Below are 21,814 nucleotides of genomic sequence, written 5' to 3'. Positions count from 1 at the left end.
CCGGGCAGACGCTCCCAGACCTCCAACAGGGACAGGTGACTGGTTTACCAACATGTCACCTTTTTCTCCTCTTATTGGTTTGCAGGTCTGTATTTAGTCATCAAAAAATACCAATAAGAATACCATTAAAGTACAACAACAGCAATAAAATTGTCGATTTTTCAAGAAAGGAAACAATAACATGCAAAATATTTAAATTGTAATTAAGTAAAAACACTAATACCACAATGTAAAAATACCTAAGTAAAGAATGTGAGTATTTTTCCATCACAGCAGGTCAGTGATCAGTGTTTCAGTGACTGTCTGTGGATCCGTGAATAGTGTTTTATTTATGGCGGCCCGCCACATTAAAAACATCGACACCACAACATGATTTTCTATTTTTGGAGCTGCGCACCTTTTTGGGTCGTGTCTAGAAGGTAATTCTTTATTTGCACAACTATCGCGAGATTTGTGTTCCTTATTTCTACTAAAATAATCAAACTCACGCGATCTTTCGCGGGACTAGGGTTCCCTTCTAGACACGACCCTCTCTGTCTCTCTGTCAAACTACAGACAGCAGACTGTCTGTAAACAGCACGATGTTACACTCTGCAGTGTTTTACACAAAGACTTTATTTGTGTGGACACAAAGGTTTGGTCTGTCAGCAATTTTGGCATTTTTATTTTTTTAATTAGTCCGAGAGGACGACGGCATCCGCAGTTGATTAGTGAGTGGTATTAGCTTTTGTTGCATATGTTTGTTTTGTGAGTGTTTGAGCCTTTTGTGAAGCAAATGTGTTATTTTGGCCAGTGAGTTAAAGTTTAGGCCTGTGGTGTGTGAACTATTCAAAAACACAACTTATTGAATGGACAAATGTCAAGAAAGAGAGGAACACAAGGAGAACAGGCAAGTTAAATGAAAAGCGGAACGGAAAGCTTACGGGCGTCCACAAAGTAAACAACGGAAATTTATATCGTGACACCAAGCGGAAGTGACACTACCAAGTGCATGTATTGAATTTAGCTGAGAGACGGAGCTTATCAAATATTTGGAGTTTGAAGTTAATAACGATGTCTTCAGTTGAGTGTTTGAGAGAGTTTGTCAACGAGCGACTAACTGCTGCTGCTGAAGAAATATTCCGAGTTTTTAAACAAACGATCGTCGAGTACGAAGAAGAGATCGATCGTCAGCGCAGACTGCTGGATATCATCTGGAAACCTGAAGTAAAGTTACACAGGATCGGTGTGTACAATTCACTTTTTATGCTAAATTAAAATAACAACATGGGTCAAAATGACCCGTATTCATTTCCCATTTTATTTCAAACATGGCTGAGTGTTTGCTATATTTTAAGAATATAGGCTTACCTCACCATGTAATATTCCAAATATTTATTAAATATTTTGTTTTGTTTACCACAAATCACAATTTTGAATTTATTTTCATAATGTATGAACAAAACCAGTCTTCGTATTGAAGAGGTGGGGGACTCGATATGACTAAAGTAGGATTTGTGTCTGAAATCGAAGGACTTAAGAATTGCTGGACCAAAACTGCGAAAAGGATTGAATTTATTACGACTATGACTTGAGACTTGACTCAGGCTTGACACAGATGACTGGACGAGAATTGAATGTCCTCTTTCTCGATGATGTTTTGTTTTGTTTTTGAAACATGATTGGGTGATTTTCAGTACAATGCTGCCGAACCTGGCAACCTACTGCAGACCAGCAGCAACCAACACAGGAAATAAATGAATGAATAATTAAATAAAAACAGTGTTCCACTGCTAAAATAAAAAAAATTTGAACACAAATCAGTGTTAACTGTTTATTCAGGCCCAAATGCTCTGTAATCATGGTAATGGGGTCCTTTGACGAGAGGGTCCTGCAAGGACCCCAACGACGGACCACGATCATTCCAGCCCAGGCACCCCCACCCCCAAAGCAAAAAGGCTAGGGGAAACACTGTGATTTGCACACATTAAGTTTTACATCATTATTCTAATTTTCATTGAAAAGGATATTAAAGGTTTGTTTTTTGTGGCGACCTGTACTAAACGATGTTATGTGTTTGAGGGGTAGTGACACACACACACACACACACACACACACACACACACACACACACACACACACACACACACACACACACAAATTAAAATGTAAGACTGTAAAAATGAAAAAGAGGATTTGTGATGATCAAAAACAAATGAAGGGAATACCTGAAACACTGAGTGATGAAATGAATTAATTGTAAAGATACAGAAAATAAAAAGCTCAGTCTGTTCTTTTTTGACCCAGGTTGTGTATCAAGGGGTCAATTGCGAACCAGATAAATTTGATTAATATTTAATCCAGAGTGTTTAAATATATATTTGTAGGCTACTACTTTATTCTTTCTGTTATCTGTCTCTTCAGAGCTCCCACAGCAACATGTCTGTAAGGAGGAGGAGGTTCTCGCTGACCAGCAGCTCCGTAACCAGGAGAGGAGCTCCAGTTTGGACCAAGAGGAGCCAGAATCTCTACAGGTTAAAGATGAACTGGAGGAACTCAGCATCACTCAGGAGGAGGAGCAGCTTGTACTGAAGGAGGAGACTGATACCTTTATGTGGACTCCTACTTGTGAGGAAAGCGACCACAGTGAAGATCAGGCTCTACATTTTAATCCTGATAAAACTGAAAGTACAGCAGAGAAAGAGTCTGTAGTCGACACAGCAGTTACAACCTCTGTGGTATCAGTTTCTCATATAGCTGAGAGCCAAAATCAGAAAAGATGTGAGCATGGAGACTCAGAATCCACTAGAAATGCAGAACCAGAGCCAAAGAATCGACATCACAAAAGCAGAAGTGACAGTAATAATGCAAATAACTCTTCCACGTCAGAAATTCACTGTAATATTCACACAGATAAAAAGTCTTTCAAATGTGACACATGTGGGAAAGCTTTTAAATTTAGGTCTGTATTTTATGCACATGTGAGAACCCACACAGGTGAGAAACCGTTCCTTTGCAAGACGTGCGGGGGAGGATTTGGCCGAATGTCACATTTGAAAAGTCACATGTTGGTACACACAGGTGAAAAGCCGTTCCTTTGCAAGACCTGCGGGCGAGGATTCAATCAAATGTCAAATTTGAAAACACACATGTTGAGACACACAGGTGAGAAACAGTGCCTTTGCAAGACGTGCGGGCGAAGATTCAGTAGAATGTCAAATTTGAAAAGACACATGATGACACACATAGGTGAAAAGCCCTTCCTTTGCAAGACCTGTGGGCACAGAGTCAATCATATATCAACTTTGAAAACACACATGTTGCTACACAGACGTGAGACTGAGAAACTGTAACCCCTGCAAAATATGTTGGAGAAGATTCTCTTGGATAGATGTTGTGAAAAAGCACCAGAATCAACACACGTGACACACTTTTGAAATAGCTGGATCTCTGTAACTGAATGTAAAATATAAAACACATTTGGGTCCCCAAATAAATAAAAGACTGTGACAGAAATGTATTAATTTAATTTTTATTTCTTTTAATTTGGTCAAAAAAGCATATGGATTAAAGTCTGTTAAATGCCGGTTTGCATGACCAAATGTGGATTTATTAAAATGAAATTGGTATATAATAGTACAACAGATATCTGGTTAATTTTTAATCTGATTTTCTCACTTTAAACCTAGTTTTGCCAAACTTTAAAATCAAATTAATCTTTGTTGGTACAGCTCAGTCTGTGGGAGAGTCTGCTGTGTAAGGAGAGTCACAAACATCTGTTTCTGGAAATGATTGTAATTTCATCCTGACAAGTCCCTCATGATCCTATTTTTTAGATATTATATTGAGTCTGTTGTAACTTTTTCTTCGATCTGTGGGTAAAAAAAAAACAGAATAGTGAAAGTGAGGAGCGAGATCTTTGGAGGACAGAAAAAATAAAGTTTGATTAATGCTGATGCCGTGATGGATGGTTTTTGCATGTAATATGTTATATGACAAAATTAAGTATTAGCTTTTGTTGCATATCTTTGTTTTGTGAGTGTTTGAGCCTTTTGTGAAGCAAATGTGTTATTTTGGCCAGTGAGTTAAAGTTTAGGCCTGTGGTGTGTGAAGTATTCAAAAACACAACTTATTGAATGGGCAAATGTCAAGAAAGAGAGGAATACAACGAGAACAGGCAAGTTAAATGAAAAGCGGAACCGAAAGCTTACGCACGTCCACTGTCGGAACTTTAAATCGTGACACCAAGCGGAAGTGACGCTACCAAGCGCTTGTATTGAATTTAGCTGAGAGACAGAGCTTAGCAAATATTTGGAGTTTGAAGTTAATAACGATGTCTTCAGTTGAGTGTTTGAGAGAGTTTGTCAACGAGCGACTAACTGCTGCTGCTGAAGAAATATTCCGAGTTTTTAAACAAACGATCGTCGAGTACGAAGAAGAGATCGATCGTCAGCGCAGACTGCTGGATATCATCTGGAAACCTGAAGTAAAGTTACACAGGATCGGTGTGTACAATTCACTTTTTATGCTAAATTAAAATAACAACATGGGTCAAAATGACCCGTATTCATTTCCCATTTTATTTCAAACATGGCTGAGTGTTTGCTATATCTTAAGAATATAGGCTTATCTCACCATGCTATATTCCAAATATTTATTCAATATTTTGTTTTGTTTACCACAAATCACAATTTTGAATTTATTTTCATAATGTATGAACAAAACCAGTCTTCGTATTAAAGAGGTGGGGGACTCGATATGACTAAAGTAGGACTTGTGTCTGAAATCGAAGGACTTAAGAATTGCTGGACCAAAACTGCGAAAAGACTTGAATTGATTTCGACTATGACTTGAGACTTGACTCAGGCTTGACACAGATGACTGGACGAGAATTGAATGGCCTCTTTCTCGATGATGTTTTGTTTTGTTTTTGAAACATGATTGGGTGATTTTCAGTACAATGCTGCCGAACCTGGCAACCTACTGCAGACCAGCAGCAACCAACACAGGAACTGGGGCAAATTTTATTTATTTATTTATTTTTGTTTATTGTGACTAGGGCTGCACGAATTTCAGTAGATAACTAACTGCGATTATTACTTAGTGATACTGCAATTGTGATATAATTTCAGTGTCTCCCTAGTGTATTTAGCAGGGCGCCCCGCCCCCCCCAACAGACGCCCCCGCCCTGCCTACATACATAATTTATATTCTAAAAGGGCCTATAACAGGTGCTCTTTTTATCAAATAAAAAAGCTAACTCTAATTTGTGCGATTTCAGAGTCTAATGCGTTGCTATCGTTTCATTATATTCATTACAGTGTATTTCTCCTCTCCTCTGTGACGGGCGGGTCTCCCCCCTCGCTCCTCTCTCACAGCACACACCAATGCACCGGTACAGACACACACACCCACACTCAGAGAGCGGAGGAGAAAGAGTTTCCCACCGTTACGGTGAAAAAAACAACAACAACAAACAGACAAAAGTTGTAAATGAACGACTAGTGGTTCCCCAGCTGTTCGCCCCGTCAAGCAAAAATAGTAGTACCAGTGGATGGATGGATGGAAAAGTTAACACTGTTTCCAACTGATAATCTCACTTTAACAAAAAATCACTGGTATCATACTGTGGATGGCGACGAGCACTTCCAGTTGATTATGACACTTTTAAAATCTTTTGAACAGTTTCAGTCTGCGGTTTATATTTATTTCAAATGGCACAGGATATCTCCTTATCTATGTTTTGCCTCTGGATCATGTAGATCAGTATAGCAATTCATAAAGAAAACTGTCATTGTATTCCTTTTAATGCATTTTCATTTGATCTGGCTTGATTACTCTTTAAATTGATTGTAAGGACAGAGAGAAACGAAGCGATCAGAATGATGGGTGAGGTACAATGACTTTTAACAGGAGAGAGAGCGCCGCGATGCGCTGTTCATTCATAAACTTAACTGTCTGTGCTGTGAACGTAATCTGAACACAGTCAAGTCAGGCAGCAACATTCAGCTCTACCTCCTGTATTGTCTACATTTTATAGACGTTCTAGTTTTGATGAAAAATGCATTTGCAGGTATAAAATAAAACAATGATGAATAAGCTTTCCTCAGTACACCGGTCATCATTTCTGGTGCGACGAATTATGGCCCACTGTGATTGGTCCAGACCTCACATGTGATACTAGCCGAATACATGTTGTCTTTTTGTCAAATGGAAACTTTTTTTTGTCTTAAGGGTGTATTAAAATCCCGATTTTAATAATTAAAAATAAAAGTTAAGAAAATATATTTTCTCCCAGTCATTTAAGGTGGGCCAGTTGTATAAGTAGGTGGGCCCAGGCCCGTTAGGCCCACCCATAACGCCGTGCCTGATGGATAGATGGATGGATAGATGCATAAATAAATAAATAAATGAATGAATAATTAAATAAAAACAGTGTTCCACTGCTAAAATAAAAAAAAAATGAACACAAATCAGTGTTAACTGTTTATTCAGGCCCAAATGCTCTGTAATCATGGTAATGGGGTCCTTTGATGAGAGGGTCCTGCAAGGACCCCAACGACGGACCACGATCATTCCAGCCCAGGCACCCCCACCCCCAAAGCAAAAAGGCTAGGGGAAACACTGTGATTTGCAACATTAAGTTTTACATCATTATTCTAATTTTCAGTGAAAAGGATATTAAAGGTTTGTTGTTTGTGGCGACCTGTACTAAACGATGTTATGTGTTTGAGGGGTAGTGACACACACACACACACACACACACACACACACACACACACACACACACACACACACACACACACACACACACACACACACACACAAATTAAATGTAAGACTGTAAAAATGAAAAAGAGGATTTGTGATGATCAAAAACAAATGAAGGGAATACCTGAAACACTGAGTGATGAAATGAATTAATTGTGAAGATACAGAAAATAAAAAGCTCAGTCTGTTCTTTTTTGACCCAGGTTGTGTATCAAGGGGTCAATTGCGAACCAGATAAATTTGATTAATATTTAATCCAGAGTGTTTAAATATATATTTGTAGGCTACTAATTTATTCTTTCTGTTATCTGTCTCTTCAGAGCTCCCACAGCAACATGTCTGTAAGGAGGAGGAGGTTCTCGCTGACCAGCAGCTCCGTAACCAGGAGAGGAGCTCCAGTTTGGACCAAGAGGAGCCAGAATCTCTACAGGTTAAAGATGAACTGGAGGAGCTCAGCATCACTCAGGAGGAGGAGCAGCTTGTACTGAAGGAGGAGACTGATACCTTTATGTGGACTCCTACTTGTGAGGAAAGCGACCACAGTGAAGATCAGGCTCTACATTTTAATCCTGATAAAACTGAAAGTACAGCAGAGAAAGAGTCTGTAGTCGACACAGCAGTTGTAACCTCTGTGGTATCAGTTTCTCATATAGCTGAGAGCCAAAATCAGAAAAGATGTGAGCATGGAGACTCAGAATCCACTAGAAATGCAGAACCAGAGCCAAAGAATCGACATCACAAAAGCAGAAGTGACAGTAATAATGCAAATAACTCTTCCACGTCAGAAATTCACTGTAATATTCACACAGATAAAAAGTCTTTGAAATGTGACACATGTGGGAAAGCTTTTAAATTTAGGTCTGTATTTTATGCACATGTGAGAACCCACACAGGTGAGAAACCGTTCCTTTGCAAGACGTGCGGGGGAGGATTTGGCCGAATGTCACATTTGAAAAGTCACATGTTGGTACACACAGGTGAAAAGCCGTTCCTTTGCAAGACCTGTGGGCGAGGATTCAGTCAAATGTCAAATTTGAAAACACACATGCTGATACACACAGGTGAGAAACAGTGCCTTTGCAAGACGTGCGGGCGAAGATTCAGTAGAATGTCAAATTTGAAAAGTCACATGTTGAAACACACAGGTGAGAAACCGTTCCATTGCGAGACCTGCGGGCAAAGATTCAGTTATAAATCAACTTTGAAAAGACACATGTTGATACACACAGGTGAGAAATCGTTCCATTGCAAGACCTGTGGGCACAGAGTCAATCATATATCAACTTTGAAAACACACATGTTGCTACACAGACGTGAGACTGAGAAACTGTAACCCCTGCAAAATATGTGGGAGAAGATTCTCTTGGATTGATGTTGTGAAAAAGCACCAGAATCAACACATGTGACACACTTTTGAAATGGCTGGATCTCTGTAACTGAATGTAAAATATAAAACACATTTGGGTCCCCAAATAAATAAAAGACTGTGATAGAAATTTATTAATTTAATTTTTATTTCTTTTAATTTGGTCAAAAAAGCATATGGATTAAAGTCTGTTAAATGCCGTTTTGCATGACCAAATGTGGATTTATTAAAATGAAATTGGTATATAATAGTACAACAGATATCTGGTTAATTTTTAATCTGATTTTCTCACTTTAAACCTAGTTTTGCCAAACTTTAAAATTCAATTAATCTTTGTTGGTACAGCTCAGTCTGTGGGAGACTCTGCTGTGTAAGGAGGGTCACAAACATCTGTTTCTGGAAATGATTGTAATTTCATCCTGACAAGTCCCTCATGATCCTATTTTCTAGATATTATATTGAGTCTGTTGTAACTTTCTTTAATCTGTGGGTAAAAAAAAAAAAATACAAAACAGAATAGTGAAAGTGAGTAGCGAGATCTTGGGAATACAGAAAGAATAAAGTTTGATTTATGCTGATGCCGTGATGGATGGTTTTTGCATGTAATATGTTATATGACAAAATTAAGTATTAGCTTTTGTTGCATATCTTTGTTTTGTGAGTGTTTGAGCCTTTTGTGAAGCAAATGTGTTATTTTGGCTAGTGAGTTAAAGTTTAGGCCTGTGGTGTGTGAACTATTCAAAAACACAACTTATTGAATGGACAAATGTCAAGAAAGAGAGGAATACAACGAGAACAGGCAAGTTAAATGGAAAGCGGAACGGAAAGCTTACGCACGTCCACTGTCGGAACTTTAAATCGTGACACCCAGCGGAAGTGACACTACCAAGCGCTTGTATTGAATTTAGCTGAGAGACAGAGCTTAGCAAATATTTGGAGTTTGAAGTTAATAACGATGTCTTCAGTTGAGTGTTTGAGAGAGTTTGTCAACGAGCGACTAACTGCTGCTGCTGAAGAAATATTCCGAGTTTTTAAACAAACGATCGTCGAGTACGAAGAAGAGATCGATCGTCAGCGCAGACTGCTGGATATCATCTGGAAACCTGAAGTAATGTTACACAGGATCGGTGTGTACAATTCACTTTTTATAATACGTTAACGCTTTGATGCACGAATTATTAAATTAAAATAACAACATGGGTTAAAATGACCCGTATTCATTTCCCATTTTATTTCAAACATGGCTGAGTGTTTGCTATATCTTAAGAAATAGGCTTATTTCACCATGTAATATTCCTAATATTTATTAAATATTTTGTTTTGTTTACCACAAATCACAATTCTGAATTTATTTTCATAATGTATGAACAAAAACTGTCTTCGTATTAAAGACGTGGGAGGCTTGATATGACTAAAGTAGGACTTGTGTCTGAAATTGAAGGACTTTAGACTTACTGGACTAAAACTGCGAAAATACTTGAATTGATTTCGACTTGGTATTTTTGACCTGAGACTTGACTCATCCTTGACACAGATGACTGGATGGGACTTGAATGGCCTCTTTCTCCTTAATGTTACGTTTGTTTTTGAAACATGATTGGGTGATTTTTACTACAGTGTTGCCAAACCTGGCAACCTATTGCAGACCAGCAGGAACCAACACAGGAGGCGGCATCATGAAGGGGGCAAATTTTATTTATTTATTTTTGTTTATTGTGACTAAGGCTGAACCAAATCCAAAAACTTTTGATTATTTTTTACTGATATTGCAATTGCGATATCATTTGCAAGTAGAGGGGACGATACGTTTTACATTATTGTTCTCATTTTCATTGAAAAGGATATTAAAGGTCTGAGTTGTGTGGCGATCTGTACCAAACGATGTTGTGTGTTAGAGGAGGAGTGACACACACAAAAAATAAAATGTAAGACTGTAAAAAAGATAAAAAAGACTTTGTGATGATCAAAAACAAATGGAGGAATACCTTTTTTTCCCCAAACCTTTATTCCACAATTCAAATTACATTGCAGATTTAAAACAAAACTCACATTTCCATTAACAAAACCTTTGCTTGCATCTGAAACATAGCAAGCTTGCAGAATATACTGACATGTAGATAAAACATATTTCTCGTTTACATGTACAAAATACATGATAAGCTTTTCAAAAACAGTTTTTGCAATTTGTAACAGGACAATAAACAGGATTTTTTTAAAAAACAAGATTTCACAAAATAAAGTCAATTTAGCTAATAAAATAATAAATGATAGTAGGGGTTGATACTTCAGCTAAGGAGCTTTAAGCGTAACAACATTACCCAGGATTATAACTTAAAGAGTAAGAGACTTTGACATGGTTTCATATAAATCACATAGAGACTATTTAACTTCTGAAAATATCTTTTAGGATGATAAATAATTTTTGATTTCATTTTTAAAACGGACTATGGAGGGTTTGCTGTTTTTCCATTTATTTTTATGCACATGATATTTCCCCATAATGAAAATTATGTTCACCATTTTAGATAAATTCTTTGACAGACCATCCATATAAACCATCACCTGAAACTTATTTAACGAAGAACTGTTGATCTCAATATTCAACCAGCTATAAACATCTTTCCAGAAAAGTTGTGTGATTGAACAAGAAAAGAACAAGTGTTCAATCGTTTCATGTTCTGTCATACAAAATATACAAGGATTTGCTTCGAAATTAAACCTTTTCCTTAAAGTTTCAGCAGCAGGATATATATTGTTTATTATTTTAAACTGAACTTCTTTTACTTTGGGTAGAATTGGCCATTTAAGATAGTTACAATATGTCTTCGTCAATGTCATTTCATTTTATGGTATCTTTACTTTTGTTGTTACATCTTTTTTCACCAAACTTAACTTCTACTATTTTTAAATCAGGCAGTTTGACAGACACTTTTGAGTGTGTAAGGATATCTTTAATCATGTGTGTATTAAGGGGAGTGGAATTGCTCTACAAATTAGATTAAATTCTCTATATGAACATTTTAAATTAAACTTTTCTACAAATGAATTCAATTGCAATTGATTGCCATTTATATCCATTAAGTCAGTAACATGTAGAACTTTTTCACCATTCTTGTTTAAATAAGGTCTTCCTGATAATAGTAATGGTTCTATTATTCCACAAGGTGGAGCTGTGGGGTGTGAAGTTGTGAGTGAACATCGTTTTCCAGTAGAGCAGTATTTGTCTATGGAAGTCAGACAATTTAATTGGCAGTATAGTTATATCAAAGTCACATCTCAACAAAATTTCTAATCCTCCAACATTTTGGAAAAGACATTTTGGTATTTATACAGTTTTTTTTTTTTTTTAACCTGTGTTAATTGCTATTCGTTTGGCCTCAAACTTAAACCATTCCCATTTACTAGTATCACTCATGTCAAATTTCTCAACCTCCAAGACAAAAGACTTCACCTGATCACAAAATCCAACATTCTGTAGTAAGTCATTGTTAAACTTCCAAATATTTGGAGAATTCTGATGTGGCTTGGATGATACTAAATTTAGACTTATCATTCAATGGTCTGTGGGCGGAGAAGCTGAAATGTCACAATTTGAAATATTGTTGCATAGCTCGCATGAAATCAGCCAGTAGTCTTGTCTTGAACATTGACCGTTTCCTGCAGAGTTATACCAAGTATACTGAACAGATGTTGGATTTGATGTTCTCCAATAATCAATTATGTTTATTGTTGTACATAAATTCAGTATTGTGTGACTGTATACAGGTTGAGAATACCTGTGGGGTGTTCTATCTAACCAAGAATCTGGGGCTATATCATGGTCTCCTCCCAATGTCACTTTATCTGAAGAATATGTTGTTTTCCAATCATTTATAAGTTGACTTAATTTTGCATAGAGATTTACATTAACTGCTTTGTTGTTATAGCCATAAATGCATATTAAGATATAACGTTTATCATTTATCTCCACTACCACCATTAACCAGTGACCTTCAGTATCCCATTTATGGTCGATTATACTGCCTGGAAATCTATTAAATAATATCATGACTCCTGCTGAGTGTGACGTTCCATGTGCAAAAAAGGCATAATCCCCCCCACTGAAGTTTCCAAGATTTGCCATCAGTCATAACTGAATGAATCTCCTGTAGAAAAACAACTTGTGATTTTTGATCCTTACAAAACAAAAAAAATGGCTTTACGCTTAGTACTATTTTTCAACCCCCTAACATTTAGTGACATAAAAGAAATAATGATTGTTTCAAGATGCGCTTAAACTTCGCTTTTTCCGTGCAGGAATGAACATGTCCTTAATAACATCATATCACAAAACACAAAGAAAAAACATACCAACTTAAAATTCAAGTCTTTAAACCTCTTTAAACAGCCATTTTAACTTTCACCTGGTAAGAGTCATACTAACAGTACCTGAGAGTTGTATCTGTAAACATTAAAAATATCTTACCATGTTTCTGAATTTCTGTCTTGGAGAAGCATTTGTATGCTTAACCAAAGTGCCTGAGCATTTGCTTATTATAGCAGCTTTTATGGGTCAACTCTGTGTCCATCGATGAGAGCATATCCTTCTCTTAATGAGGCCTTCTTCCCGTTTCTTTTGGCTTCTTGCACCTTGGGCCACAGCTTTGCATGAGCCTCACGATCTTCCTTTGAGAAGTCTTCCTTGAAATGAATGTTCATCTCTTTGCAAACTCTGGCCTCTCTTAATTTCTTCCATATTTCGTCACGAACAGTTCGCAAGGCAAATTGGATGATCATCGGTCTGGGCATCTTGTTGGTAGCTGCGTCGTTCCTCTTTCCCAGGCGGTGCACTGTGTCCACTGAGTCGCGGAGCTTCTCTACTGACAGTGGGATCACTCGTGTCAGGATGCCAATCACAGTCTCTCTTGTGTTCTCCTTTTCTTTTTCGGGAAGGCCCATCAATCTGAGATTCCACCTTCTTTTATATCTTGCTTGCTCCAAACGCATCTGCTTCAGTGAGACATCTTCTTTTCTCAGTGACACCACTTCTTCTTTCATTTTGCTTGTTTCTTCCTTATTTTCTCTCACAGCTTGTGTGTTTGCTTCCATTGGACTTTCAAAGATTTTCATCCTGTCGTCCTGCTCATCAAATCTCTTTATCAGAGCTTGAATTGCATTAAAGACGGTTTCAGTTGTAATCTCACCCGCCTGGTTGTCTTTAGCCTTTGATCTCAGCTTCTTGGGATTTGGGCTGGGCAGTGGTGTATGATCATGAGGCACTTTCGAGTTTCCTTACATTTCCGTACATTTCTTCTAGTACCTCATCATCACATGCCTCTTGCAGGACCATCCTGTCGTAGTCATGGTCTGTTAGCATTTGAGTTTTAGCCGCTCTTCTAGCGTTAGCCGTCTCGTTCGCGTTGAAAAACTGAGAGCAAAAAGTGGCCTGCCTCAAAAAACCCAAAGCTCTGTGGGGCTCAGGAGTTACTTGTGCTGTTTTCTGTGTAGCTGGTTGTCTTTTCTACTGAAGGAAAGTTTGTTAAGGACGGTTTCAAACTTTTTTTTACAGAACCTGCAGAAAACACAACCGCTCACTCCGCAATCTTCCTGGAACTCAAATGGAGGAATACCTGGAACACCGAATGATGAAATTAATTTATTGCAAAGATAAAAAACTCAGGCTGTTCTCTTCTTGACCAGGATGTATATCAAGGGGTATATCAATTGCGACCCCCGCCCCCCCCCCCCCCCCCCCCCCCGAGTACCTGGCTGCAGACCTCCGACCTCCGCAGTTGACAGGAACCTCAGCAGTGGAAGTTGTTTATTCATTAAATATTTTAAAAGGTCACAAGCTTCTGTTGTGGAAATTTTCCCCTACTGGTGAATAATGAAATAGAGACTTATGCCGGCCGACAAGGTTTTCTTTTCTTTCTTTTCTTCACACCCCTTTGTCTGCTGCAGGTATCGGCACCCCACAAAGAGTGTTTTCGCACTCCTTTGTCAGGTACCGGCACCGATTCCCTAGGGTGTGTCTCACATAAGGGGTATTCTGCAGGGTTTTGTATTCAGATGTTCCCATCGTTAAGAGGTCTAGACATGATAATTTGAAGCACAAAAGGACTTGGTGTCTTGGTGTACTCAGTGGGAGGTGGGGAATCTCAAACAGTTTCAACACCAAGGAATAAGAAATTGAAACTTGGAATTACACTTCACACAATATTTTAAATTGAGGAGTAATTAGTACAGAGTTTTAAAAATGGGTCAATATAAAGTGATATCATAACGTCTTTAAAAAGTCACCCATTCTTCAAAATGCAATAAGCTATGTATAATTCTAAGAGCACTTTTATTGCATCTTCCATTATCAAAGTCTAAATGAACCAAGGGATTATGTTAAAATAAGCAGACATCTTTTATGTTTGGGGTCAAAATGTCCCCAGCAATTTAAACCTACAAAAAATGACTGTCATTGAAAATGTTAACCACGTTCGCACTTCACAACATCAGCAAGGAATACATAGCAGTTAGTCAGTAATTTAGAATATAGTAATTAAAAAACAAAACAAAACAAAAAGATATATATAAAATAAAATAAATGAATAGTAAATGAACAAATAAATAATATGATCAAATACACCAATAAAAATATATATTTAAAATACACAAAACTGTGTGTCTTATGTTACAGCATAACATTTTTAATGATCCAAAATTGCATGTGAAATGAACGTATTCTCAGCCAAAACAAAGAGAAAGAAAATGATGGTTAAATGGTTAATCACTACCACACTGCATCTCCCTCGTCCCACTGCCATCATTAAGACACATCACTACAATTCACCATTATTTTTATTCATGAATGGAAATGAAAAGATACAAACAGAGGGAGGGAAAAAATGATGGTTGAGTCTTGAAGGGAACCCCAGACCTGTGACCGACCTTGTGAGTCTATTAATAAATCTGAGATGGAGGAAAAGAGTTCCCCAAAATCTATGACACCACATTAAAAACACCCAACAATCTCAGTAGTTTACGCAGTGCATGGCGAAATGTCAACAGTCAGATCGGGCAACACAAAGAAGAGTGACTTCCATCACTGAGGTCACGTGATTTCCTGTCAAGTGTGGAGGTGCCCTCTTACAGAGGTTGGACATGTTGTCTGCAGCCAGGTGCCTCTCAATAAATTTGATTAACATTTAATCCAAATTTTATGAATTTATATGGGTAGGCAACTTATTTACTGGCATGTTTGCATCCATCACAGTCTATTCTGTCTGTTGTCTGTCTCTTCAGAGCTCCCACAGCAACATGTCTGTAAGGAGGAGGAGGTTCTCGGTGACCAGCAGCTCCGTAACCAGGAGAGAAGCTCCAGTTTGGACCAAGAGGAGCCAGAATCTCTACAGGTTAAAGATGAACTGGAGGAACTCAGCATCACTCAGGAGGAGGAGCAGCTTGTACTGAAGGAGGAGACTGATACCTTTATGTGGACTCCTACTTCTGAGGAAAGCGACCACAGTGAAGGTCAGACTGTGAACTTTAATCCTGATAAAACTGAAAGTACAGCAGAGAAAGAGTCTGTAGTCGACACAGCAGTTGTAACCTCTGTGGTATCAGTTTCTCATATAGCTGAGAGCCAAAATCAGAAAAGATGTGAGCATGGAGACTCAGAATCCAGTAGAAATGCAGAACCAGAGCCAAAGAATCGACATCACAAAAGCAGAAGCGACAGTAATAATGCAAATAACTCTTCCATGTCAGAAATTCACTGTAATATTCACACAGGTAAAAAGTCTTTCAAATGTGACACATGTGGGAAAGCTTTTAAATTTAAGTCCTCATTTTATGCACATGTGAGAACCCACTCAGGTGAGAAACCGTTCCTTTGTAAGACATGTGGGCGAAGATTTGGTCGAATGCCACATTTGAAAAGTCACATGCTGATACACACAGGGGAGAAACCGTTCCTTTGTAAGACCTGCGGGCGAAGATTCAATCAAATGTCAAATCTGAAAACACACATGCTGACACACACAGGTGAGAAGCCGTTCCTTTGCAAGACCTGCGGGCAACGATTCAATCAAATGTCACATTTGAAAACACACATGTCGATACACACAGGTGAGACTAACAAACTGTACCCCTGCAACGTGTGTGACAAAAAATTCTCAAATACAGAAAACCTGAAAAGACACATAAGAGTCCACACAGGTGAAAAGCCGTTCCTTTGCAAGACCTGTGGGCGAAGATTCATACAAATGTCACATTTGAAAAGACACATGTTGACACACACAGGTGAAAAGTCATTCCTTTGCAAGACCTGCGGGCGAAGATTCAGTCAAATGTCACATTTGAAAAGTCACATGTTGATACACACAGGTGAAAAGCCGTTCCTTTGCAAGACCTGCGGGCGAAGATTCAGTCAAATATCAACTTTGAAAAGACACATGTTGATACACTCAGATGAGACTAACAAACTGTACCCCTGCAACGTGTGTGGAAAAAGATTCTCAAATACAGAAAACTTGAAAAGACACATAAGAGTCCACACAGGTGAAAAGCCCTTCCTTTGCAAGACCTGCAGGCACAGATTCAGTCAAATGTCAACTTTGAAAAGACACATGTTGCTACACAGACGTGAGACTGAAAAACTGTAACCCCAGCAAAATATGTGGGAGAAGATTCTCTTGGACAGATGTTGTGAAAAAGCACCAGAATGGATTCTGGTGACACTTTTGAAATAGCTGCATCTCTGTAACTGAATATAAAATGTAAAACACATTTGGGTCCCTGAATAAATAAGACTGACACTTGAATTTATTTATTTACTTTTTATTTCTTTTAATTTTGTCAAAAAAGCATATTGATTAAAGTGTGTTTAATGCTGGTTTGCATGACCAAATGTGGATTTATTAACCTGAGATTGGTGTTTAATTGTGCAACAGAGCTTTGCTTAATTTTTAATCTTGATTTTCTCATTTTAAACCTAGTTTTGTCAAACCCTTTTTAAGGGGAACGGCACTTCCACCGTCGGAGCGTCACAGCGTGACACCCAGCGGAAGTGACGCTACCAAGCGCTTGAATTGAATTTAGCTGAGAGATGGAGCTTAGGTAATATTTGAATTGATACGTTAATAACAGTGTCTTCAGTTGAGTGTTTGAGAGAGTTTGTCAGCGAGCGACATCACTAAATGGTGATTTATTAAACTGAGATTGGTATTTAATTGTCCAACAGAGCTCTGGTGAATTTTTAATCTTGATTTTCTCATTTTAAACTTAGTTTTACCAAACTCTGCTTAAAACCAATCTAAAATTAAATTAATTTTTGTTGGCACAACTCAGTCTGTGGGAGACTCTGCTGTGTAAGGAGGGTCACAAACATGTGTTTCTGGAAATGATTGTAATTTCATCCTGACAAGTCCCTCATGATCCTATTTTCTACATATTATATTGAGTCTGTTGTAACTTTCTTTAATCTGTGGTTAAAAAAAAAATACAAAACAGAATAGTGAAAGTGAGTAGCCGTGATCTTGGGAATACAGAAAGAATAAAGTTTGCTTTATGCTGATGCCGTGATGGATGGTTTTTGCATGCAATATGTTAATGGGGGGGGGGGTGAGTATTAGCTTTTGTTGCACATTATTGTTTTGTGAGTGTTTGAGCCTTTTGTGAAGTGAATGTGTTATTTTGGCCAGTGAGTTAAAGTTTAGGCCTGTGGTGTGTGAAGTCTTTAAATGATAACTTACTGAATGGTCAAATGTCTTCAAGAAAAAGAGAGGGAAAAAAACGAGAACAGGAAAGTTAAACGAAAAGCGGAACGGAAAGCTTACGCACGTCCGCTGTCGGAACTTTAAATCGTGACACCCAGCGGAAGTGACGCTACCAAGCGCTTTTGTTGAATTTAGCTGAGAGACAGAGCTTAGCAAATATTTGGAGTTTGAAGTTAATAACGATGTCTTCGGTTGAGTGTTTGAGAGAGTTTGTCAACGAGCGACTAACTGCTGCTGCTGAAGAAATATTCAGAGTTTTTAAACAAACGATCGTCGAGTACGAAGAAGAGATCGATCGTCAGCGCAGACTGCTGGATATCATCTGGAAACCTGAAGTAAAGTTACACAGGACCGGTGTGTACAATTCACTTTTTATACTACGTTAAAGCTTTGATGCACGAATTATTAAATTAAAATAACATAATGGGTCAAAATGACGTATTCATTTACCATTTTTTTTTTGTTAATAAACTTTTTATTTGAAGAAAATACAGCTCCTATATGTTGCTCTTAATGTTATATACATATCGTCCAGTCTTATCATCCAAGCAGATACGGAAAGAAAAAATAGGTTAAAAAAAGAAGAAAGAAAGAAAAAAAAAATCACATAATTACAAAAGCACCTACAGTCTCTATCACGGTACTCCTATTCAGGTAAACTTGTAACTGGATTGATAGGCAACCTAATTATCCAAAAAAAGGAGAAATTATAATAATCTCTAGTAAATAACAATGACAGCCGTAATAATAATTAATTTGTCTGACCCATATGCACCTTCGTTTATCCATGATTTCTCCTGCCAGCAGTATCTTATCACGGGGTGATAACAGCGATGACAAGAGCAACAGCAACACAAATTATAATAATAATAAAAAAAGATAGATTGCTGCATACATCATTTCCCATTTTATTTCAAACATGGCTGAGTGTTTGCTATATCTTAAGAAACAGGCTTATTTCAACATGTAATATTCCAAATATTTATTAAATATTTTGTTTTGTTTACCACAAATCACAATTTTGAATTTATTTTCATAATGTATGAACAAAAACTGTCTTCGTATTAAAGAGGTGGCAGACTTGATATGACTAAAGTAGGACTTGTATCTGAAATTGAAGGACTTTAGACTTACTGGACTAAAACTGCGAAAATACTTGAATTGATTTCGACTTGATATTTTTGACCTGAGACTTGACTCATCCTTGACACAGATGACTGGATGGGACTTGAATGGCCTCTTTCTCCTTAATGTTATGTTTGTTTTTGAAACATGATTGGGTGATTTTTACTACAGTGTTGCCAAACCTGGCAACCTACTGCAGACCAGCAGGAACCAACACAGGAGGCGGCATCATGAAGGGGGCAAATTTTATTTATTTATTTTTGTTTATTGTGACTAGGGCTGCACGGATTTCAGTAGATAACTAACTGCGATTATTTTTACTGATACTGCAATTGTGATATGATTTGCAACATTAAGTTTTACATCATTATTCTAATTTTCATTGAAAAACATATTAAAGGTCTGATTTTTGTGGCGACCTGTACTAAACGATGTTATGTGTTTGAGGGATAGTAACACACACACACAAATTAAAATGTAAGACTGTAAAAATGAAAAAGAGGATTTGTGATGATCAAAAACAAATGAAGGGAATACCTGAAACACTGAGTGATGAAATGAATTATTGTGAAGATACAGAAAATAAAAAGCTCAGTCTGTTCTTTTTTGACCCAGGTTGTGTATCAAGGGGTCAATTTCGAACCAGATAAATTTGATTAATATTTAATCCAGAGTGTTTAAATATATATTAGTAGGCTACTAATTTATTCTTTCTGTTATCTGTGTCTTCAGAGCTCCCACAGCAACATGTCTCTAAGGAGGAGGAGGTTCTCGCTGACCAGCAGCTCCGTAACCAGGAGAGGAGCTCCAGTTTGGACCAAGAGGAACCAGAGCCTCTACAGGTTAAAGATGAACTGGAGGAACTCAGCATCACTCAGGAGGAGGAGCAGCTTGTACAGAAGGAGGAGACTGATACCTTTATGTGGACTCTTACTTATGAGGAAAGCGACCACAGTGAAGATCAGACTGTGGACTTGAATCCTGATAAAACTGAAAGTACAGCAGAGAAAGAGTCTGTAGTCGACACAGCAGTTGTAACCTCTGTGGTATCAGTTTCTCATATAGCTGAGAGCCAAAATCAGAAAAGATGTGAGAATGGAGACTCAGAATCCAGTAGAAATGCAGAACCGGAGCCAAAGAATCGACATCACAAAAGCATAAGCGACAGTAATAATGCAAATAACTCTTCCCGGTCAGAAATTCACTGTAATATTCACACAGATAAAAAGTCTTTAAAATGTGACACATGTGGGAAAGCTTTTAAATTTAAGTCCTTATTGTATTTACATGTGAGAACCCACACAGGTGAGAAACCGTTCCTTTGCAAGACCTGCGGGCGAAGATTCAGTCAAAAAGCATCTTTGAAAAGACACATGTTGATACACGCAGGTGAGAGGCCGCTCCTTTGTAAAATCTGCGGGCGAATATTCAGTAGAATGTCATATTTGAAAAGACACATGTCGACACACACAGGTGAGAAGCCGTTCCTTTGCAAAAGCTGCGGGCGAAGATTCAGTAGAATGTCATATTTGAAAAGACACATGTTGACACATGCAGGTGAAAAGTCGTTCCTTTGCAAGACCTGCGGGCAAAGATTCAGTCAATTATCAACTTTGAAAAGACACATGTTGACACACAGAGGTGAGAAACCTTATTCTTGCAAAATATGTGGGAAAAGTTTCAGACGAAGAGGTGGTTTATCAATTCACATGACAGGGCACACAGGTGAGAAGGCGCGCAGGTGAGAAGCCTCACCTCTGCAAAATGTGTGGGAAAATATTCTCTAAGGAGGCAGACTTGACAATGCATACCATAACTCACACAGTTGAGATGCTGTGTTCTTGCAAAACATGTTGGAAAGCTTTCAGTCGTGGCAGTGTCTTAAAATCACACACAACAACTGGTGCAGGTGAGAAGCCATACCCTTCCAAGACATGTGGGAAAAGAGTCAGTGAAATGCCACAATTGAAAAGATGAAATATGTGGGGGAGGATTCTCTTGGATAGATTAAGAAAAGTGTGACACACTTTTGAAATAACTGCATCTCTGTATTTGAATGTCAAATGTAACACAAATTTGGGTCCCCAAATAAATAAAAGACTATGAAAGAAATTCTGCCAATGCAAGATTTATATCTGCACTACACCTTTTAAAAAGCATTTAAAATGTGTATATTGTTTTACCAATGAGGGGAGAAAACGTGAGCCTGTTAACTCAGCCTAAATGTATTTATGAATCATTTCTGAAGTGTTAAATGTGTATATATGTTTTCAATATCACATGTCAAGATAGTATAAGGTCACTTTTACACTAGTTTAAACTTAAAAAAGATTCAATTTAAACCTCAGTTTTGTATTTACTAGAGTCTGTTTATGAGCCTGTTACTTAACTTTCTTTAAGTAAAGTTAATACAGCCAAAATTGAAGTTTTCTTCTGTTTATATTCAATAGCTAGGTCCTGACCGCACTCAAATTTATTTATTTTTTTTTTATTTCTTTTAATTTGGTTAAACAAGCATATTGATTAAAGTCCTAATTCCGGTTTACAAAACTAAACTTGGATTTATTAAACTGAGGTTGGTATTTAATTATACAACAGAGCACTGCTTTTTTGTTTTTTTATCTGGATTTTCTTATTTTAAACCAAAGTCTGTTTATAACTAATCTAAAAATAAGTTATTCTTTGTTGGTAAAACCCAATCAAAGACAAGTGAAATAGTTAAAGTGAGCAGCAAGATCTTTGGAGTACAGAAAAAATAAAGTTTGATTGATTGATACTGAGGCTGTGATGGATGGTTTTTGCATGTAAGATGTTATTTGGTAAAAAA

General features: G+C 37.6%; 1 protein-coding gene and 1 pseudogene across 2 annotated transcripts; both read left to right on the top strand.

Moving 5' to 3' along the window:
- The first annotated feature begins 623 nt into the window (after positions 1-623).
- On the top strand, positions 624-8,247 carry LOC146329638 (uncharacterized). Its single transcript, XM_084714916.1, has 3 exons — positions 624-1,225; positions 2,404-2,976; positions 7,071-8,247. Exons 1-3 carry the CDS (start codon positions 1,054-1,056, stop codon positions 8,081-8,083), a joined length of 1,758 nt encoding a protein of 585 aa, XP_084571042.1. The 5' UTR covers positions 624-1,053; the 3' UTR covers positions 8,084-8,247.
- Positions 8,248-8,827: 580 nt separating this feature from the next.
- LOC146329637 (uncharacterized) lies at positions 8,828-21,099 on the top strand (annotated as a pseudogene). The gene is made up of 4 exons (XR_014769826.1): positions 8,828-9,243; positions 15,389-15,610; positions 15,659-15,961; positions 19,720-21,099. The product of XR_014769826.1 is annotated as an uncharacterized LOC146329637 (transcript).
- The last annotated feature ends 715 nt before the right edge of the window (positions 21,100-21,814 follow it).

The sequence above is a fragment of the Lutjanus erythropterus genome, chromosome 3 (assembly GCF_056507025.1).
Source record: "Lutjanus erythropterus isolate fLutEry1 chromosome 3, fLutEry1.hap2, whole genome shotgun sequence".
In the NCBI taxonomy this organism is placed as follows: domain Eukaryota; kingdom Metazoa; phylum Chordata; class Actinopteri; order Lutjaniformes; family Lutjanidae; genus Lutjanus; species Lutjanus erythropterus.
This window is presented reverse-complemented; position numbering and strand designations above follow the sequence as displayed.

Excerpts from the sequence above, each read along its gene's own strand:
- LOC146329638 (XM_084714916.1), top strand. The coding sequence starts at position 1,054 with ATGTCTTCAGTTGAGTGTTTGAGAGAGTTTGTCAACGAGCGACTAACT. Across the intron at positions 1,226-2,403 it reads AGTAAAGTTACACAGGATCG|AGCTCCCACAGCAACATGTC; the intron begins GTGTGTACAATT and ends CTGTCTCTTCAG. Across the intron at positions 2,977-7,070 it reads ACATGTGAGAACCCACACAG|AGCTCCCACAGCAACATGTC; the intron begins GTGAGAAACCGT and ends CTGTCTCTTCAG.